Genomic DNA, 20,756 nt, shown 5'->3' on the forward strand with positions numbered 1-20,756 from the left:
CGGCTCAGTCGGTTAAGCATCAGACTTTGGCTCAGGTCATGATCTCGTGGTTCATGAGTTCAAGCCCTGCAGTGGGCTCTGTGTTGACAGTTCAGAGCCTGGAGCCCATTTCAAATTCTGTGTCTCCCTCTCTCTCTGCCCCTCCCCTGCTCATACTGTCTCTCTCTCCTTCAAAAATACGTAAACATTAAAAATAATAAAATAAGAATAACAGCTGAATTCAATGAGGTGCCTGGGTGGCTCAGTTGTTTAAGCATCCAATTTCAGCTCAGGTCATGATCCCATGGCTCATGGGTTGGAGCCCCACATCGGGCTCTTGTGCTGACAGCTTTGGAGCCTGCTTCAGATTCTGTGTCCTTGTCTTTCTGCCCCTCCCCTGCTCATTCTCTCTCTTTCTCTCTCTCAAAAATAAATAAAACACTAAAAAATTAAAAAAAAAAAAAAAAAAGAATAACAGCTGAATTCTAAATGGACCCTTCAGCCTCACTATGTTTCCTGGAAACTACTATCTTTGCAAATATGAAGCATATTTTTGCTCCAGACACATACATGGACCCACACCCCATTCATGGATTCTCTGTAACCTCCTTGCCATTCTTGAATATTTATTACTCTGATTTCAGTGGAGGTTTGATACAGGCCTCCAAAGGCCATCTCAAATGAGGAGGAATAAAGTCACCTATTTCTTTTGATAAGGCCAAAATACGGAGGTCCTCACCAACCAACCCCCTAGATATTTCCTTCCAGGGAAACTAGAATTAAATAAATATTAAAGGGGAGGTGGAGTCATTGAATCAGGGAGGGAAGGCTCCGTACCACCACCACCACTATTTCTTAGTGATACAGATATGATAAATTTTTAAAACTTGGGTCCTTTTGGTAACAAAAGGTGGCTCTACAACTGCTTGCCCCTGTTGGTTGTCTTGTCAGTAACCACTCTTGATTCTCCACACCTCCGAATTGCATTATTGGTACTGCACATGCAATTTCACTCTATTTAAAAGTAGTATTTACTAATATCCAGAATATAAAGAGAACGCCTAACACTCAACAACAAAAAAGCTAAATAGCCCAGTTTAAAAATGGGCAAAGGACTTGAAGAGATATACAAATGGCCAATAAGCACATGGAAAGATGCTCAATAGCATTAATCATCAGGGAAATGCCAATCAAAACTACAATAAGATACCACCTCATACCCAACAAATGTTGATGGGATATGGAGAAATTGAACACTTGTGTGCTGTTGGTGGAATGTAAAATGGTACAGCCATCATGGAAAACAGTATGGTGGTTCCTCAAAAAATTAAAAATAGAATTATCATATGATCCAGCAAATCTACTTCTGAGTATATATACCCAAAAGAAATGAAAGTGGGGTCTCAAAGGACAGTTGTACACCCATATGCATAGCAGCATTATTGATAAAAACTAAAACATGGAAGGAACCCAAGTGTCTACTACTGAATGAGTGAATAAGCAAAATATGAATGTTATTTAGCCTGAAATAATATACAGTGGTTGCTATTTAGCTTTAAAAAGGAAAGAAATTCTGCAACTTTGCTACAACGTGACAGTTTTTAGAAGAATCCTGAGCACATTGGGCTAAATGAAAGAAGCCAGTCACAAAAAGACAAATACTGTATGATTCCACTTATATGAGGTACTTAGGGTAGTCAAATTCATAGAGACGGAAAGTAGAATGCTGGTTGCCAGGGGCTAGAATAAAGAGGGGAGTGGGGAGTTACTGTTTAATGGGTATAGAGTTTCAGTTTTATAAGAAGAATTCTAGAGATGGATGGTGGTGATGGTTGTACAACATTATGAATGTGTTTAATACCACTGAGCTGCACACTTAAAAATGGTTACGATAGTAAATTCTGTGTATGTATATCTTATCACAATTTTTAAAATGGGGAAAAAATAGTGGTAACTATTTAGAATTGTAGAACTCTCCAGAAAGGCTAACCTATGACTGGCAGTACCAAGCATTAAAAAGGCTGTGGGGTGGGGCGCCTGGGGGGCTCAGTCGGTTAAGCATCCCACTTCCGCTCAAGTCATGATCTCGCGGTCCATGAGTTCGAGCCCCGCGTCGGGCTCTGTGCTGACAGCTCTGAGCCTGGAGCCTGCTTCGGATTCTGTGTCTCCCTCTCTCTGACCCTCCCCTGTTCATGCTCTGTCTCTCTCTGTCTCAAAAATAAATAAACGTTAAAAAAAAATTAAAAAAAAAAAAAAGAAACTGCATTTCAAAAAATAAAATAAAATAAAATAAAATAAAAATATTCAGCAAACTGTACACTTAAGATTAGTCCACAGTGTGTATTTACCACATTTTATGTATGCTACGCTTCAACAAAAAAGCTTAAAAAGTAAAACAAAAGCAGAGGTTAAACGGGTTAAAAGACATGTGTTCCAAAACTCTGCTCACTGGTTTGCTAAGTCAAATGCTCACTCTAGTTGTAGAAATGGAATACTAACATGGAAAGCCTTAGGTCTGCAATGAGCCCTAAGGATTCATGGAGTCTCACCTCCACCAGAGAGAAGTGGTCTGTGATATGTTACATAGCTACTGGGGGTGAAGCCAAAACAAACCTAGGACACTGACTCTCAACTAATACTCTAGCTCAACTGCAGCTCAAGGAGGGGTAAAAAAAAAAAAAAAAAAAAGTCAAACTGATAATTTGGCATTGAATAAGCAGCAAATTTTAAACCAATTGTGTAGCACTGGGCCTCTGCCCACATTTGCTCTCCACTTCCAAAGGTACTGAGAAAACTAATTGGAAGTTTGCAAAGTGCCTTGAGCTATTTAAGCAGCTCTATCTGTAAAATCTGAGGAATCGCAGATCCTCTGATAACATAAAACACAGATTATAGCAGTCTCTTGATCCAGAGGCTCCACTCGAAATCAAATCTTGGCATCACTTCTACCCTTTCCTGTCCAGGCACATCTCCAATATCACCTAGTCAGCCATGCAAAGTACCCCAACTGTTCTACTACCACCATCAGAGATATTTTAGGGTACAGTCGAGGTTCTATGACCCTGAATTAACTCTTCTGAAAATGCAGTTCCTCTGCAACAAAGTCAACTTTTTTTAAGTGCACACACGCACAGCCACCTAAATCAAATCTGTGTGCGGGCAGTTCTCAACAATTGTTCTCACGAAATTGCAAACAGGAGCACAGTGGGCCTTACTTCTCTCCCTAAAACTGAGATATTAAGGAAGTGCTAAATCAGTGGCCCCTAGTTCCCCTTTCTTCTGCTTCTACCTAGATGACCCTTTGACCTCCCATCCTCTTCCACCCCCACTAAGGCCCGAGCACCAACTTCTCTCTGACCTCCACCCCCTGTCAAGACAGAAAAGACTCTAAGTATCAGTTATTTACACTTTTTGATTGACTGACGGGTTACACTTTAGTTTCATTGAGTTTTAGTTGTATGTTAATTCAAACATTTACATTTAAACCATTTTACACCTCATTGCCTAATGAAAAGCCAATTTTCCATTAAAGAATTTTGAACTTCAATTTAACTTCAGCAAGCAAGTAAAAAAAATTTTTTTTTGGAAACAAGGAAGAATTTGGAACCACACTTTGGGTTCCTAAGCCTCAGGAATAATGAGCACATTAGAAAAGCTGAGAAGCTACAGACAGAACGCAAAGAATTGTTCCCTCATTCACTCAATCATTCTCTCATTCATGCATTCCACAAACATTTATATTTATCAAGTGCCTACCATGTGCCAGGTATTGTACAAGGCAGAGAGAATCAATGACTAATAAGATACGGTGTCTATCCTGGAGAAGTTTACAAAGAAAAGGCACAAACGGAAGAATTTCAACTCCAAAAGTAATAAGTACTCTGAAAAGTAGAAAATGCTAAGGGAGGACAGCAGACCAGGGATTCAATCTCCTTGGAGCACATTTCACAGAGGACAGACCCATGAGCTCAGCTCCAAGGAGTTTGATAGGGCAAAAGGCAGAGAGAGGGGTTGTTTCCTAACCTTCTGGCCAAATATAAGGGGAGGGTGCGTGGGGGGTGGTTACTTTTTTTGTGAGGAGGGAATTTAAGGAAGGAGAGGCTAATAATGCCAAGCCCAGCGTCTCCTGCAACCGCAGACACGAAGACAACTTGGGCTGTGGCGACAAGTGGGCCACTTCCTTTCATCTGCCTGGATGCGGTGAGGCCAGCTGCTGATAAGCCTTGCCCACATGCCCTTAGCCCCTCAAAGGGGAGGGCAGGTGCAAACATTGTCATACAACTCCATACTCTGCCTGCGCTCCTTAAAATGTTGGGTTTTGCATCAGGATACGTTGGTGGAAAATAAATTGTATCCACGTCTTTTAAATGGTTACTATTTGGTTTGGCTCTGTTTTGGAACTTAGAATTTCAAGGCCTTTGTTAGTGTGAAATTTAGGATAATGGAGAGAAAAAGTCAGTAGTCAAGTAATGTCTTTGCCTCAAAATAGCTCCCGTCTGGCAAGGGAAGGCTTGGAGAGAAGCTAATCTTATTAGCTAAAGGCTTATTTCTGGAAGCTTGCCGAAGGCAGAGATTTTATATCCAAACTGTAACAAAACCAGGTGTGTAGTCAAAACACCCAGAGCTGCCCTGCACCTGCCTTGCTCAATTTCTTGGTTTTTTAATCCTCCCTTGCCCCACAAATTGCAGGTGAACAGGTTGAAGCACCGAGTATATTTGATGTTATCTTAGTGTCTAATATATTTTTTAAATGTTTATTTATTTTTGAGACAGAGAAAGACAGAGCATGAACGGGGGAGGGTCAGAGAGAGGGAGACACAGAATCCGAAGCAGGCTCCAGGCTCTGAGCTGTCAGCACAGAGCCCGATGCGGGGCTCGAACTCACGGACCGTGAGATCATGACCTGAGCCGAAGTTGGACGCTTAACCGACCAAGCCACCCAGGCGCCCCAGTGTCTAATATTTTTGTATCACATCCCTATTTTCTGGAGTTCTAAAACATACTCCTCAAACCCCTATGTTATTCCAACCTCTGACAATATATGAATGAATATTCAGGGGAGCCTGGGTGGCTCAGTCAGTTAAGCGACCAACTCTTGATCTGGGCCCTGGTCATGATTTCAGGGTTTGTGAGCTCAGAGCCCTGAGTTGGCTCTGAGCTGACAGCATGGAGGCTACTTAGGATTCTCTCTCTCTCTCCCACTCTCGACGCCCCTCTCCTGCTCATGCACTCTTTCTCTGTCTCTGTCTCTCTCAAAATAAATAAACTTAAAAAAAAAAAAAGAATATTCATTCTTTCAACAAGCATTTATCCAACAATGGAACAGATGGTTCGTTAATCCCCAATTCTCATTCTCACCTTCTTCCTGTTTACTTTTTTCTCTAAAGTTTATTTACTTCTTTAAGGAATCTCTACAGCCAAGTGGGGCTCAAACTTATGACCCCGACGCGAGATCAAGAGTTGCCAGCTCTTCTGACTGAGCCAGCCAGACACCCCTCCCTCTTCCATTTGAGATGGCTCGTGGCTACACCACCCAGAGACAGCATTTCCTAGTATTCTTTGCAGGTAGGTGTGGCCGTATGACTAAGTTTATCACAATAAAATGTGAGTGGAAGGGAGGTGAGCCACTTCCAAGTCACTTACTTTATAGGAAATTGCTTGCCCTCCACTTTCACTCTACCCCTGTTCCTACAAACAGAGTGGGAATGTGGAGGTGGCATGGATATACCATGTGGACAAGACCTAGGGACACTGGAGCAGCGCAGTGGGAGAAACTCAGATTGTGAATGACCTCACGGTGGTAAGGCACCCCACCAATCTGGGCTCCTACCTTCCTCTGAAATTTTACATGTCAGAGAATTAAACTCCAGCCATGTTTAAGCCACTATATTTTTAGATTCCTTTGTTACAGCAGCCTAGTCAGACCCTTGTTAATATAAACATTCATCCAATGTCTATTTAGTAGTTACCAACAGGAACCTTACGTGGGGGAAAACACTATGCGTTTCAGGATTTAGGTTGCTTATGGTCAAGAAAGAAAGACAAAAAATATAAAACTACATTTGCGAACCGTGATAAAGTGTGTAAAGGAAACAGAGGGTACTAGGTTAAGGTCTCTCTGAGGAAGCATCATTTAGCTAAGGCCTCAAAGTCTCAGGGGAAAATGGGGGGGGGTGGGGATTCATCCCAGGTTGCAAACTCTCTGGGGAAGAAAGAGCGTGGCTCTTTGGAGGGAATTCAAGAAGGCAGGTGAACAATGTGAGTGATGTGGCCTTAGGAGGAAAGGCTCTTCCTAAAGAGACAAATATGCATATACATGCATAATTGCACAGACACATTAAATTATGGGTAAGTTATCTTTGCTTTTACAGTTGTTCCTAACTCTGGTTTTCTTTCTTTCTTCTTTTTAATGTTTATTTTTGAGAGAGAGAGAGAGAGAAAGACAGAGCATGAGCAGGGGAGGGCAGAGAGAGAGGGAGATACAGAATCTGAAGCAGGCTCCAGGCTCTGAGCTGTCAGCACAAAGCCCGACATGGGGCTCAAACTCATGAACCATGAGATCATGACCTGAGCCAAAGTCACATGCCTAACAGACCAAGCTACCCAGGCACCCCTGTTTTTCTTTTTTATTTTTATTTTTACTTTTTTAAATTTTTTTAACATTTATTTATTTTTGAGACAGAGAGAGAGAGACAGAGCATGAACGAGGGAGGGGCAGAGAGAGAGGGAGACACAGAATCGGAAGCAGGCTCCAGGCTCTGAGCCATCAGCCCAGAGCCCGACGCGGGGCTCGAACTCGCGGACCACAAGATCGTGACCTGAGCTGAAGTCGGACGTTTAACCAACTGAGCCACCCAGGCGCCCCTGTTTTTCTTTTTTAAACTAAACCATAGTTGGGTTTGTTTTGTTTTTAATTTCTTCACCTCTCACATATTCCAGCACTGGATCTAGAAAAACAGATCACCTTGAAACCATAAAGGCTTTGTCTGACTTGGTAGTATCCTTAGATTCCATCTACAGAAGTTTCCCAAAATGAGATCTCCTTTATCCTAAACACACAATCTCCCCAGGGTCATTTCCATCTATCTTATCCTCCCTTTTCTTCCTTTTTGATTCACAAGTACTTGAAGAGCCCCAAGTTTCTATAATTCTTACTTTCTTCTCTTTCCATTCCCTTGTCTTTCACAGTCAATCTGGGGCATGTAGTTTATGTTAACATTTACCAGATACCTTGTCTTCTCCAGCAAATGTCATCATAAAACCTTAGCATTCAACCCAAATCACACGCTGATCACTGCCCCAACCAGAATTAGAGGTTTATTCTCAAGTTACACATTTTGGAGAGAAAGGAGTGTCAACTCCAATTGTTCTATAGGACTTGTTTTAACTTATTTATTTATTTATTTATTTATTTATTTATTTATTTATTTATTTCAAGTAATCTCTACACCCTATGTGGGGCTCAAACTCATGACCCTGAGGTCAAGAGTCACATGCCCTTCCTACAGAGCCAGCAGGTGCCCCCGTTCTATAGGACTTTTATAATAAAATCCTAAAGCTTAAATGCCTAACTAAATTCTAATAAAAATATTAATAAATAATGTAACATAACATAAACTAGGTAGTAGATTATATGCTTCATAATGATTTATAAACTCCTTGAAAAAGGATGCTACCTTCTCTCTGTAAAATTTCACATCATCTCTGAATAAGTGTTTTGATTAATGAAGGAGCAAAGTCATGAGACAGGATTCAAATATAAGACAGCAAGAAAAACCAGAGTGAGGAGATGAGAACAGAAGTTCCAAGTGGGTGGGGAGGGACAGAGATAGTGGAGGTCAGGAAAAGGTGAGGTCAGAAGGAATTCTTAGGGCCAGAAGAGCAAACCAAACGGTGCTTCTCAAGGGCACCTGCAGCTGACAGATACCCAACCAGTCACCTCACACAATTACAGATGCTCAGTTAGGGACTGAACAGGATGCTTTCATGTCATTCTCAATTAAGAAAGAAAAAAACAGGGGCGCCTGGGTGGCTCAGTTGGTTAGGCATCCGTCTGACTTCAGCTCAGGTCATGATCTCACAGTTCGTGGGTTCCAGCCCCACGTCGGGCTCTGTGCTGACAGCTCGGAGCCTGGAGCCTGCTTCGGATTCTGTGTCTCCCTCTCTCTCTGCCCATCCCCTGCTCGTGCTCTGTTCTATCTTTCTCTCTCTCTCCAAAATAAAGTAACATTAAAAAAAAATTAATAAAAAAAAGAAAGAAAGAAAAAACTAGAGATAGAAAATGAGAAAGAGGAAGGGTAAGAAAAAAAAAGTTGGATCAGTCAAGCCACTTAGGGAGAAGAGAATATACAATGTTTTGAAGAATAAATGCTCAGGAGCCACAACGCTAAGAGTGAACTTTGCCATTTTCTATGTGGGTGACCTTTCCTCTTAATTTCCTCTTCTTTAAATAGGGGTAATAACAGTACCTACCTACACCTCATAGTTGAGAGGATTTAAATGAGCCAATCCATGTGAAGTGTTCAGCATAGTGCCTAGCACAATGTAAGCTATCAGCTACTGTTGTACAAAAGGGTCAGCTTCAGAAGAATAATTACTCAAGATAGGAAAACCGTAAAATAAAATAGAAAATAAGCTATGTTCTACAACTCAATGAGATGCACTTATGCTTTGTTGGTGGGCACAGGGTCATCTTTAGCTTTTTAAGTATATTTATTTAGATTTAACAAGGCCAAACGGGTGTGCATTAGAAGAGTCCAGGGGCAACTGGCTGGCTTAATCGAAGGAATATGTGACTCTTTCTCTGGGGATTGGGAGTTCAAGCCCCACATTGGGTGTAGAGATTACTTAAATAAATAAAACTTAAAAAAGGAAAAGAGCCCAAAGGTAGGGAAAAAGAGAAAGTAGAATCTGAAGAAGCTGCCATCTGGCCCATATTATATAGATACTTTCTACATTATAGAGTCCAACTTCCCTCCCACAATTCCTAGCCGCAGCCCACTGGTCTTAAAAAATTTCAAAGCACATTGGGGCACCTGGCTGGCTCTGTCAGTAGAGCATGCGACCCTTGATCTCAGGGTTGTGAATTTCACTTAAAAATAAAATCTTAAAAAAAAAAATTTCAAAGCAGCATCATTTGGTATATCACATGGTACATGAATCAGGATTCTTAGTTGTAAGCAACAGAAACTGACTATTGGTGATTTAAGCGGAAATGGAAGATACATGTAGCTCAGAAAATTGCCAGAGAGACTGAAAATCAAGTTAGATAAATGGAAAGCTTAGCAGCCGGAGCCAGTCTGATGAGACAACTGCCCCTGCCCCGAACCCTGATGCTTAACCACTAGACCTGGTACTGCCATCCCTAACACCTTCACTATGGCTGTGCAACATTTTCTGACTCACAGTGAGAAATTCCCTAACACCTAAAATACAAACATTTTAAAGCTAAAGTTAGATTTAAGGTTAGTCTTACATTATTCTCACATTCTTAAGAAGTCAGGCTTCAACATGTGAGGATTTAACCGTAACAGGCTGCAAATTTAACTTTACTAACCACTCATTATGTTCTGGTGAGAAACTTCTAAAACTTCAGTAAGCCTCAGTTTCTCCATCTGTCAATGGGGATAATAAAACCCACATCATAAGGCTATGGTGAAGAGTAATGTATAGAAGGCTCTTAGCTCAGCATCAGATACAAAGAAAGCCTTCAATAAATGTTAACATAAAAAAAATAAGTTGTCACGGGGTGCCTGGGTGGCTCAGTCAGTTAAACATCCGACTTCGGCTCAGGTCATGATCTCGTGGTTTGTGAGTTCGAGCCCCACATTGGGCTCTGTGCTGACGGCTCAGAGCCTGGAGCCTGCTTCGGATTCTGTGTCTCCCTCTCCCTCTGCCCCTCCCCTGCTCACGCTCTGACTCTCTCTGACTTTCAATAATAAATAAACATTAAAAAAAATAAGTTGTCACAACTTGCTAAAGTCTGGATGTCTCTAGTAGAGGGATTCATTTTTACATAACATAATGAATTGCAAGTTTAGTCCTTGTGGTCCATGGGGAACACACCAGTGTCCCAGAATGCCCTCAAGTTCATGGTGCCTGAATCAAGCAGCAACAAGGAAGCTAACATGCTATCTGAGTGGGTTGGGCAAGACAGTTAAGAAGTTTGGCTTTCTTCTTGATGCTGTTCCTGTCTCACCTGTCAAACCATATAAAGAATTTCTGAAGTGGAAGAAATAAAATGGATCCTTCAGTTTCTCTTTACCCATGGGATAAGAGGGATCTCAACAGCCACCCTTTCTGTAGGATTCACAGAGGTAAGTAGGAAGGAAGAAACCCTCTGGCCATATATCTAGTTATCCAAATCCATCTATTCTTAATAACATTTAGATCTTCAATATTTAATAATTAGTGTAATTAATTACTATAATTACTATATTTAATATAGTAATTAATTACTGATGTTATTAAGATATCTATCCTGAGATTAATTTTGCCTGCCATTTTTAACGTCCACTTTAGTACATAGTAAAGATATAAGCAAATGTTTTTTCTTACCACTATTGCTGCCAGCACCTTTCTGGGCTTCAGTTTCTTCACCTGTTAAATAGAAAGACCAGATTAGATGATCCGTGATTCTATAACTAAATAATATCAGTACTATTATAATGCTTGTAGTTATGCCAAGTCCTTGTTCACTTACAAAAGTTAGAAGAGTAGGAAGAAGCAAAGTATGTTCTTCTACATACAACTCTTATTCTGACTTTGTGTAAATTGAGTACTGGGAATAACTGGCGTTTAAAAACCTGGCTCTCTTTAGGCCTCATGATATATTTCTTCAAGTTCTTGTTCAGCCTGGTTCCTCTGGTTATTCTTAATCAAGAGATGCAAAGTTGGGGTTTCTTTTAAGTTTTATTTATTTAAGTTATCTCTACACCCAACACGAGGCTCGAACTCACTACCCTGAGATCAAGAGTCACATGATCCTCTGACTAAGGCAGTCAGGCGCTAAGTTGTAAGTGCTAAGTTGTAAACTACGAAGACTAGTGCTTTCCAGTGAAGATAAATTCTTCTCTTCTTTTTCTTCAAATGTGAATCGTGACTGGGTTTGCAGTGTATAAAATAACCAAACGAAAACTGGGAGATGGAATATTGTGCAAATGTTTCCAGTCGTACGGATGCTTACTTTCATGGAGACAAGACATCTGTATTTCATATTGAATATTCCCATTTTTGTCCACTTGTTAGGCGTGTGACAGACAGAACTTGTGCATATAAAGGATATCTTTCTTCTCCCTGCAAATTATTCCCTTAATCAATTAGTGCCAGATTTGAAAAAAAAGCCTCTTATTGTTAAATTACTTCTCTCATGGACTTTATTGTTAAATTTGATCTCTCTCTTTAGCTTTGTTTTCATGCAAGTATTTGTCATTTGCTTATTTTCCCAAGAATGTGTAGCTACAGTTTGCATATATGTCTGATATTAAAATCATTTTCTCCCGCTAATTCTTTACCAATGAGCAATTACCCACTATAGTCCTTGAATTGAACAGAGATGGCCTGATAATTCTTTGTAGAGGGTTCATGTGATTGGCCCTGTGGAGAAGCACTACTATTCAGGGGATAAGAGTTTGGGCTCTGGATTCAATGGACAAGTTACTTAACATCTTGGACCCTTCCATTTCCTTTGCCGTAAAATCAAAATACACTAAAAATACCTCCTGCTTGAGGCTGAGTAAGGATTAAACGAGTTAATGTATGTGTAGTATTTGGCATAGGGGTTGGCTCAGAGTCATCCAGGATACATATCAAATTTTCAGGATACTGAGAAGCCATATACATTTTAGAGAAATACTTAAAAGTCAACAAGAACAATCACCTTATTTTATAACTTAAGCTCCTACTGATGCTACAGAAACCGTCTCTTCAGGTTACTGGAAGTCAAGGGCCCTGCCCTCAAGAAGCTTGAGATCCTCTTGGGGGAGCCAAGACTAACACAAATGGATAGTCTAGTTCACAGTCTCACGGTCACAGTTAAGTACTGTAGAACAAAACTCCCCGTGTAAAAGGTGGCGTTTTGAGGAGGCGCTCAGCTGAAAGAGTGGGAAGTAGTACAGGAAACTTTTCTAGAAACTTTCCAGAAGTGAGACTTGAGGCAAGGCAGGGCTTGACTCTGCAACTGAAATGGGGGCGAGGACATTAGAGAAGCAAGGAGTTCCCCCGACTAGAAAAGCACTAGTCTAGTCTCTCTAGGAACATCCAATGTTCAGAAACTTCTACTCACCACTCCTGCAACCCCCACGTCTACCCTAGTTCACCTTAAGCTGAACTAGGAGGAGAATGAATATGTTACTCAATTAAATGTATTTTGGAAATAGCCGGGAGGCGGTAGCAAGCAGGGGGTAAAATCTCCCTCCCCCCTTCACATCTTAAAAGGTGAACCCGGGGGCTAGGCTTCTGCCCTGGGGTTGTGAGTTGAGGGTCTGGAAGCCCCGAGCCCTCACCAGGAGAAGGCAGGCTCCCGTCTGAGGCATTTGAGGCCGCAAGTCTCCGCTCCGGCCACTTCCTGGAGCACCTGGAAGCTAGGCGAGGCTGGCGGGGAAAGAAGGAGGGAACGCGGGGCCCAGCGGTCCCCGGAGACAAAGCGGGGCTCCTGGCAGCCGCCGGGGACGTGCCCCGACCCACGCTCGGTTCACTGCCAGCCGGGGCCGGAAGGGCCGCGCCGCCCGCACACCCGCGAAGGGCCCGGAAGCTGCTTCCGCCCCGCTCCGCGTGGGGCCCGCGCGGGACGGGAAGGCAGAGGCGGCGTTTGCCGAAGAATCCGGAGAGAGAAGGGGGGGGAGCTAAGCATGGAAAGACGTCTTAACCTCGGTGGCGGGACTCCCCGCCACCGCTGCGGGGCGCCGAGGACCCGGCGGCCTCTCCCCACCGCAGGAGGCCCCGCGGGCGGCCCCAAGGCCGGCGCGGCGCTGGCGGAGCGCGAGCTCGCGCGGCCGCCGCTGCCCCGCGACCCGATGGCCCGAGCCGAGCGCTCCCCGGGCCTCGAGCAGCTGCCCCTGCGCGTCCTAAAGGAAGGACCTCATTTGTTCCTCCGAATGAGACTATTCCCGGAACAGTAGTACTGATGGGGGGAGGGGGGGGGTCTACTTGTTTAAATCCTTGCTTTCTGCATTCTCGCTATGGTTCTGTGGCGACTTTTCTTTTTAAAAGGAAGCAGGCTGAAATGTCCAGCGTGGCTAAAAAGTATCCCAGTTTAAAAAGGAAAAAAAAAAAAATTCTGTAATTTTCCCCCTTTATTTTCAATTGCAAGCCGTGGCGTCTTTTAACCCTAAAAGACCAAGCTTCAAATGAAGACGCAAAACAATCTTGATTTCTATCGATCAGGCTTGTGGCTGGACGCTTTCCACCACGTTTTTAAATAGGAAAACATTTAATGGGCTGTTTAAAAAATGGAGACACATATTTTAGTCGTGTCTGGAAATGTTGAGGAAAGGAAACGTCGGTCTTTTCATTTGTTTCCAATAAACCCAAAATGCAGTCTTTCCAGAATATTTTACAGGAAATAATTGGGGGGTGAGATTGGGCGGGGAGGGGGGCGGGGAGGGGGGGTGGTTCATAGACTAGCTTCCACCAGCAGAGTTGCTTGATTGGTATTTGCTTTTCAGTTCTGCAATCGAAGGTCAACTGTATTTGATGGCTCTTGTTAGTAGAAATAAGGCTCCCAAGCGCTGAGGATTCCAGTTCAGATCTTCAGACACTGACAGCCGTAGGTTTCCCCTTAGGCAGCAGGTTCTACTGAGACCAGTAGGACCCCACCAAGCAAGGAAAACGTGGAAAGTTGTATTACAAGGAAATTTTATGTTTAAGTTGTATGTGTGTTTGGTACATGAGTGCGTCGTTTAGAAAATTAAGAAATATAGACAGAACAGTGTTCAGGAGGCTATGCTGTGTCACAAACCAAACAGAAACAAACACAAAAAGATTCAGAGTTAAGACACCTCCTGGAATGTTCCTTGCTTTCCAAGCCCTTTCTAGCTGACACCTCTTGACAATTTAATGGAAGTTGAACTTGGGCACAGGCAACTCGTCTTTCATTTATTCTTCCCTTGTCTAGGTTCAAAAACAACAACAAAAATATGTGTGTGTTGAATTTTACCTGTTCTATTTTTATATTTTAAGACATATATCTTAAACATCAAGTAGCCCAACATTGCATTGTTCAAACAAGATGGCAGAAACATTCAACTGGGAGGTTGTTTCAAAGATTCAAATAATCTTGGTGGCTTCAAAATCAAGGACTTGATTGAGTGGATGGCTAGTAAATCAGAAGTGGAAAAACATGAACTATCTCCAGCCTGAAATAAATCACATAGAATAAATGAGAAGGGGCAAAATCAAATCAGGAATTTAGAATCAAGAAGCGCAGTGGCCTCAGATTCTAAGCTATCCTGGATTTTATTTAGGAAGATACTAAGGCAAACTAGTCCACCTCTGGGTGCCTTATCTTTCCAATGCATAAAACAAGAGGTTGGGTAAATGGGTCCCTTTCAGTTCTGGTCATCTACACACCAGAAGTCCTAAGGCAGGACTTTTGTGTGCTTTCAGAAATGCAGGCAAAAAGAGTAGGCTTACCCACAACAGAGAGTCACCAAAGCTAGCCATCTAGGGAGTAGCCTCTCTGATAGGGACATGCTAACTTGTGTCCTTGTATGTACTGAAAAAAATCATAGCATTTCTAAGAGCGAGAGAGTTATTTTAGGGTCCCATCCAAAATAAAGAAAGTTGTTGTCCATGCATTGATTTCAAAATTTTAAAACAGAGGGGTAGCCTGTCATTCAAAACAGTAAATTAAAGACTCAGACTCCAAGAGCTTCTACTGCTTAGAATGATTATTCTTTGGGAAGAAACAGAAACAGCAGTGACCGTTTTGTTTTGTTTTGTTTTTTTCCCACAGACGTGCTCAGCCATCAGAAAAGCTTAATAAATCCCTATTTAGTATGCATTTATGCGGTGATTACATGAACTTTGACCTCTGAAGAGCTGTAGCAATTAGCTTCAGTGACCAGCACCTTCTCCTTCCATTCCCCACTGGCTTCCTTGCGTCTTCCTTTCTCATCTCAATAGTCTGTGCACTAGGAGAGCATAAAATGTTAAAGTTGACTTTCTACCTGAGATACTTGCTTTTGCACGAGTGAATTACCTCCTCCTCCCCTCACCTCCTGTCTAAAAAGTCATCTCAGATGGATATTGGGGCTCTGATTGTCGATATTACTCAAACGCAAATGGATTTCAATTCAATCTTGCCCTGTACTTTCGCAAAGGAGATAAGCTTTAACGGCCCAAAGAGCCTCATTTCAGAGCTCTTGGCATCTGAAATAAATTGGATCTTTTCTGTCAGGCTAATTTAACATTTTAAAAATATTCAGTGTAATTTATTTTAAGTCAAATGAAACCTAGTGGATTGGCAGAACGCTGGAGGAGAAGAGAGGAGAAGGGCAACTGGAAACTCCTCTCCCCACCTACCAAAAAAAAAAAAAAAAAAAAAAGCCAGGAAGGGAGAGGAAAGTGTTTTAAGTTTCTAGTAAACACTGTTTAGCAAAAGAATAATAGGAAAGTTGCCCCTTTCCCAAAGAGGGATGGCACTATAATTGTTGCCTTTAGCGGAGAGCTCAGATAAACCGCTGGGACTCATTCTAAAGTGACCCATCGCTACATTCATCTCTTCTTGAACTTTCGGTGAACCTGAGATTAAACAGGGGTGAGCAGCTAAGCAGTTTGTTGTTAGCAGCCTTTTCAACAACCCTTTCAGACTGAGTAAATATTGATCGGTTTGAATCTGATTGCCCCAGAGGAAAACACCAAGGCATCTGAATAGCCTCCAAAAGTAAACTTTCAAAGGTGAAGCCGAGAGCAGACTTGAGAGCCAGGTCTCAACTCAGCCTAGGTTGGGGACACCCTGAATTTCAGGAGGACTTTGAATGAGTGTGAAGGAAGTGAGGAGAACGCATTTGAAAACTGGAATTTTGTCTCGCAATTATCCCAAGTCCCTAATTGAGACTCTTGTACTTTTTAAATTTATCAATAAAATGCTATGTTCTGTGTTCCCTCTTTTGTTGTTTCAGTCACCATTGCTGTCATTTTTCAAGGAGCTAACCCTGCTCCTCAGAGACCAAGACAGAAAAAGAGAGACCTAGAAATAGGATGTGGTAAGCGCCTTTGATTTAATCGATTGGGACAACTAAAAAGATACAAATGTTTTCCTTGTTGAAAGGTATATTAATGTTTCCTAAATGCATTGCTTGTTAACTGATTTATTCCATGACCTAGAGAAGGCTTGGGATGTTTAGCCATAATTTATCGTTCTCCCCCTCTCTCGGCTACATTAAAACCAGCACCTTCAAGATTGGAATCTCCAGGATTCCAGCGGGTCGGGCCCTGCTTTTAGATATTGAAATTACGGCAGTGGCATGCAAATGACACTTTAGCACATTAAAGAATTTGGAAACCAGCCATCTGTTTTGCTGTGTGGCCTTACACTAATAAACAAAAGATACTGTATAAGGCCAGGGTGGGAACTGAAAGAAAGAGTTGGCCGACTTTGAAGTTCTCCTCCATCCACTTGAGTCTTTTAGAGGCGAGCCCAGAGCCCAGGAGCCAAGAGGGGAGGGCAGCGGGTGCCCTTGATATGGCCGCAGCAACCGCGCCTGCAAAGTCCAGGCTTGCCCCTTTGACGGGGAAGTACAGGAAATCTCATGGGTGCTCTAGGAGGCCTGCAAATTCCAAGTTTTGTAGGATTTCTCCTCCCACCCTCAGCCCATCCTCTGTAAAACACCCTTTGGAGAGGAAGGAAGTCAGATGCCTGTATTTGTGATGCTGTAAAATTTCTGCTCTACTCTCGGGGCTAAATGAAAGCTTCTGAAAATGTGTGAAAGTGAAGGAAAAGTGGCAAGAGGTCTAGGAGGAGAGCCTTTGATTTGCTGGCTTCCTCTATTTGAGAGCAGACACCTGCCTCAGTTTGGAAGCAACTTGAATATCGGAAGACCTCATAGAGGCTTCCGCAAGTTCAACTGAAAGAAACTGCTGAGCCCAGAGAAGAAAATAACAACTTTTTTTTTCTGAGTTATGGGATTAGAACTGGGTTATGGATTTAGAATTAGAGCAGACCCATTACAGCCATGATGGCTATGAAATCGAAGCTGAATCTAATGGGGATGAGATGTGTAACCCAGAGGGAGTGGGCAGGGGGACATGTAGAGAGTGGCAGGAAGGGATGGATATTGACAGGAGGGATGGGAGGAGAGACGCAAGGGTTTACTGAATACAGACCACACTCAATTTAAGGGGCGAAATATATTGGAACACTGTCTAACAAGCCAAAAAAAAAAAAAAGAAGAAGAAGAAAGAGGGGTGAGATGGAGGCCTCACCCTCAAACAGCTTTATACTGGAGCTAATTAAATGTGAATCTCTTAGCTCTTGGTTCACTGATGTGAGGAAAGACTGACTGAAGAGTTTGGGCTTTGGAAGGGGGTTCTGTTTATATATACGTCAACATTCAGTTGGAGGTGAAAAGGTTAGCACTTGACCCAGGAAGTATCCGTGTTTGTTTCAAAAATAGATCTGCTTCATAAATTTCTTCACCATTCATTTTTTCCAGTATGAACTTGGATTATAATAAAGGAACTATTGTTATTTTAAAGAAAATCAACCTAGTAAGTAGGTATTAGCTAGGTGCAATGGCACTCATAGGGGAACTTTCAGCTACATAATGAAAAGCATTTGCTTTTTTTTTTTTTCCAAGAAAAGGCCCACCTCTGAAAATGCACAGCACCCTTCTCCCCTTCCCCACATGAAATGAGCCAACGCTGTTGGAACCAGTAAATTGTAGCCAAGCCAAATTCAGGGCCGCGTAAGCATATGTGAAACTTGAATATATTTATTACAGACATCTTAAGACCCGTAAACTCTGCTCTAGATCACATCACTCCAGGATCTCAGAGCTGTTCATGATTGTACAGGAAATGGGGAATATCATAGGCTCACAAGGAATAACTGATATAACTCAGTGTGGTACTTCAGGGACATCAAAACATTGTGCGACATGCAAAAGACTATTCACGAATCACACAAAATATACATTCATTGTGCCATCCATCACATTAACAATTGAGCTGAAAATACATCATATCCAGCTAAGATAACTGTGGAAGGAAGAAGCTGGTTCGAATAATACCTTTAGGTTCTGAATAATCTAGCACAAATTTAAAAAAGAGTGTGCCCAGAGAAACACTAAATGGGTGGTGATAGGGGGAGACCCAGCACAGGAAGCAAGGTTTTTGAACCTCGTATTCTGCAGGCCTTCTTAACTCACTGAAAGAACAAATGCAGGCTACCCTCTGAGGCATCTGATTGAGTTTAAGTGAGCGATTTTATTCTTTAACCCATAACATATAAAATTGTACCAGCTTTGAGAGTTGCCTACCCTGTTTTAGTCACTTAATCTAAACATTTCTAGAAAATCCGTATAAAGATAAATCTCTCAGGACAAAGTATTTACAACCAGCAAACTCACACACATGAAACTGAATTAAATTAAGGGATGAATTAATTGTGTAAACAAGCTCATAGTGCCTCTCTTCCTCATGAGCTCCTGGACCCTCCTCTCTCTCTATCCTACTTTGAGGGCAAAGTAGGGGAGAACTGTAAATATACAGATAGGTAAAAGATAGGCCTCCCTCTAACATGTTTCTGCTGGCAAAGGAGACTATATTCCAAAGGACATCTGAAAGGAACAGACTGTGGAAATCTCCAAAGTAGGGAGGAGTGTTGGGGGCCATCAGAAAATTGATTATGGCACCCAATCTGCATCAAGGAGTTAGCACACACACACACACCCCAATCAAGCCTCTACTCCAGGACTCTCTGGAAACACATTGTCCTGGCCAGGAGCTCCCCAGATAGGATCAGAAAGGAAGAGAGAGACTGTAAATGGAAAGGAAGATAAGCTAAGAATGTGCTTTGCGTAAGGAGTCCCCAGCCTGCGGAATAGCCTGGGCTGCGGAGTCTGGGGCTTGGTCGGCCTCAGTGAGAGGTAGTCAGAGTGTCTGAGGTAGAGGACCCCGGGGAAGGAATGCAGGGCGAGGAGCTGGACTTCTCTGAAGATTCTTCGGCCTTCTCCTCACTTCCTGGCGGGGTGGCAGGAGAGATGGGCAAGAGACCCTCCTTCTCTCGTTTCTTCTGCTTCATCCGGCGGTTCTGGAACCAGATCTTCACCTGGGTCTCATTGAGCTGTAGGGACGCGGCAATCTCCACCCTGCGGGCACGCGTCAGGTACTTATTGAAGTGGAACTCCTTTTCCAGCTCAGTGAGCTGCTTCGTGGTGAAGTTGGTGCGCACTGCATTGGGTTGACCCACGTAGCCATACTCTCCAACTTTCCCTGGGGGCATGGTGGGGAGCGATGAGAGAACAAGGTAAAAATTTTTACAATCGAGATATGAGATCCCCTAGAAGCTTCAGAGCAACATTCAGATAAAGGGGAGATCAAGAATTTCTCAACAGAAACTCAGCTGGGAAAGGTGACTGATGAGGTGTAAAGTGTTAATCTGAAGTCAACCATTAGCAAGGTCAGACCAGTGATGAATGGAGCCTGGAGATATTAACAGAACCACCCCCACCCCCACACATCACTACCCACTTCCTATTCCAGAACCTCTAAAACTCAGCCCCTTGGGAAACACGACAGCCCCAGATGTGCCTTTGCCCCAACACACCTGGGCAATCTGTCCAAACCGGACACCAGTGGGAAGCAAGAACTTTAAAAAAAAAAAAAAGTATTAATTTTCCTTGGCAACTCAACATACTAGCTCCTTCCAGAACCATCAAGGAGCATCCAAGGAATGGCAAGACTGACCTGTTTTGGGAGGGTTTCTTTTGACTTTCATCCAGTCAAAGGTCTGCGCTGGAGAAGATGTCTCTGATGTAGGGGAGCGACAGGCTTCTTGGTGGCTGGCGTGGAGAGGGGACAAGGAGTTATTATACGTGGCCAGGGCCAGGCTCTGGTGCTCTTGTCCATATGAGTGGTGAATGTACTGAGGCGAGCCCACCGCGCCCCCGGCATAACCCTGGTGGTGGTGGTGATGCTGGACCATGGGAGATGAGAGATTTCCAGAGTAAACAGCGGGAGCGCACGAGGGGTACCCACCACTTACTTCTGCTTCCTGATTTAACGCGTAGGGGCTGTAAGGCGCGCCGAAGTTCTGCGCGCCATAGCTTGGACCACAACTCGAATGGGAGTAGGACACCCCCAGGTTCCCTGGAGTCTGGTAGGTGGCCGGTTGGGGGTGATGGTGGTGGTGGTGGTGGTGGTGGTGGGGCGGGCTGATCTGCACCCCCCTGCCCACTAGGAAGCGGTCGTCGCCGCCACAGCTGTTAGCACTGACCGCGCACGACTGGAAAGTTGTAATTCCATGGTCGGAAGGGTAGGCTCGCGCTGAGCAGGTCCCCGAGTCGCCACCGCTGAGGATGGGGTATTCCAGGAAGGAGCTCATTCTTGCATTGTCCATCTGTCACTGAGGGACCGGGTCCTGAGAAGCCCTGGGTGACCGTGCCAACTTTCTCACTTCCTCCATGGGGCCAGAGAAGAAAAATGATATGAATGTACAGTGCGCAAGAGGGGGGGCGCGAGGGCGGAGGGCGCAGGGGGAGGGGCACGTGACTATGTCAGCCAATGGCTGAGCCTCCTGCGAAAGTTTGCTGGCTCCCGCGGTGATGGATCACCGT

At 43.3% G+C, this 20,756-nt stretch overlaps 1 protein-coding gene and 1 long non-coding RNA gene across 3 annotated transcripts in view; both read right to left on the minus strand.

The window, feature by feature from the left end:
* Positions 1 to 12,922, minus strand: part of LOC128775534 (uncharacterized) — a 36,638-nt gene extending 23,716 nt beyond the window's left edge. Inside the window, exons 1-2 of the long non-coding RNA XR_008420280.1 lie at positions 12,483 to 12,922; positions 10,537 to 10,578 (exon numbers count right to left, since the gene is read on the minus strand). This is a non-coding gene — a long non-coding RNA (uncharacterized LOC128775534). The remainder of the gene's footprint in view (positions 1 to 10,536; positions 10,579 to 12,482) is intronic.
* Positions 12,923 to 18,861: 5,939 nt separating this feature from the next.
* On the minus strand, positions 18,862 to 20,740 carry HOXA1 (homeobox A1). Of its 2 annotated transcripts, XM_019443663.2 has the most exons (3): positions 20,186 to 20,740; positions 19,888 to 19,982; positions 19,302 to 19,413 (listed from the first exon to the last, which is right to left on the minus strand). In XM_019443663.2, exons 1-2 carry the CDS (start codon positions 20,537 to 20,539, stop codon positions 19,923 to 19,925), a joined length of 414 nt encoding a protein of 137 aa, XP_019299208.1. In that variant the 5' UTR covers positions 20,540 to 20,740; the 3' UTR covers positions 19,302 to 19,413; positions 19,888 to 19,922. The 2 variants fall into 2 exon arrangements, with proteins under 2 accessions (XP_019299207.1, XP_019299208.1); XM_019443662.2 differs by having other exon boundaries at positions 18,862 to 19,413; positions 19,888 to 20,740.
* Between the last annotated feature and the right edge of the window lie 16 nt (positions 20,741 to 20,756).

Source organism: Panthera pardus, unplaced genomic scaffold (genome assembly GCF_024362965.1).
Source record: "Panthera pardus isolate Hobbes unplaced genomic scaffold, ASM2436296v1 HiC_scaffold_8, whole genome shotgun sequence".
Lineage (NCBI taxonomy): Eukaryota > Metazoa > Chordata > Mammalia > Carnivora > Felidae > Panthera > Panthera pardus.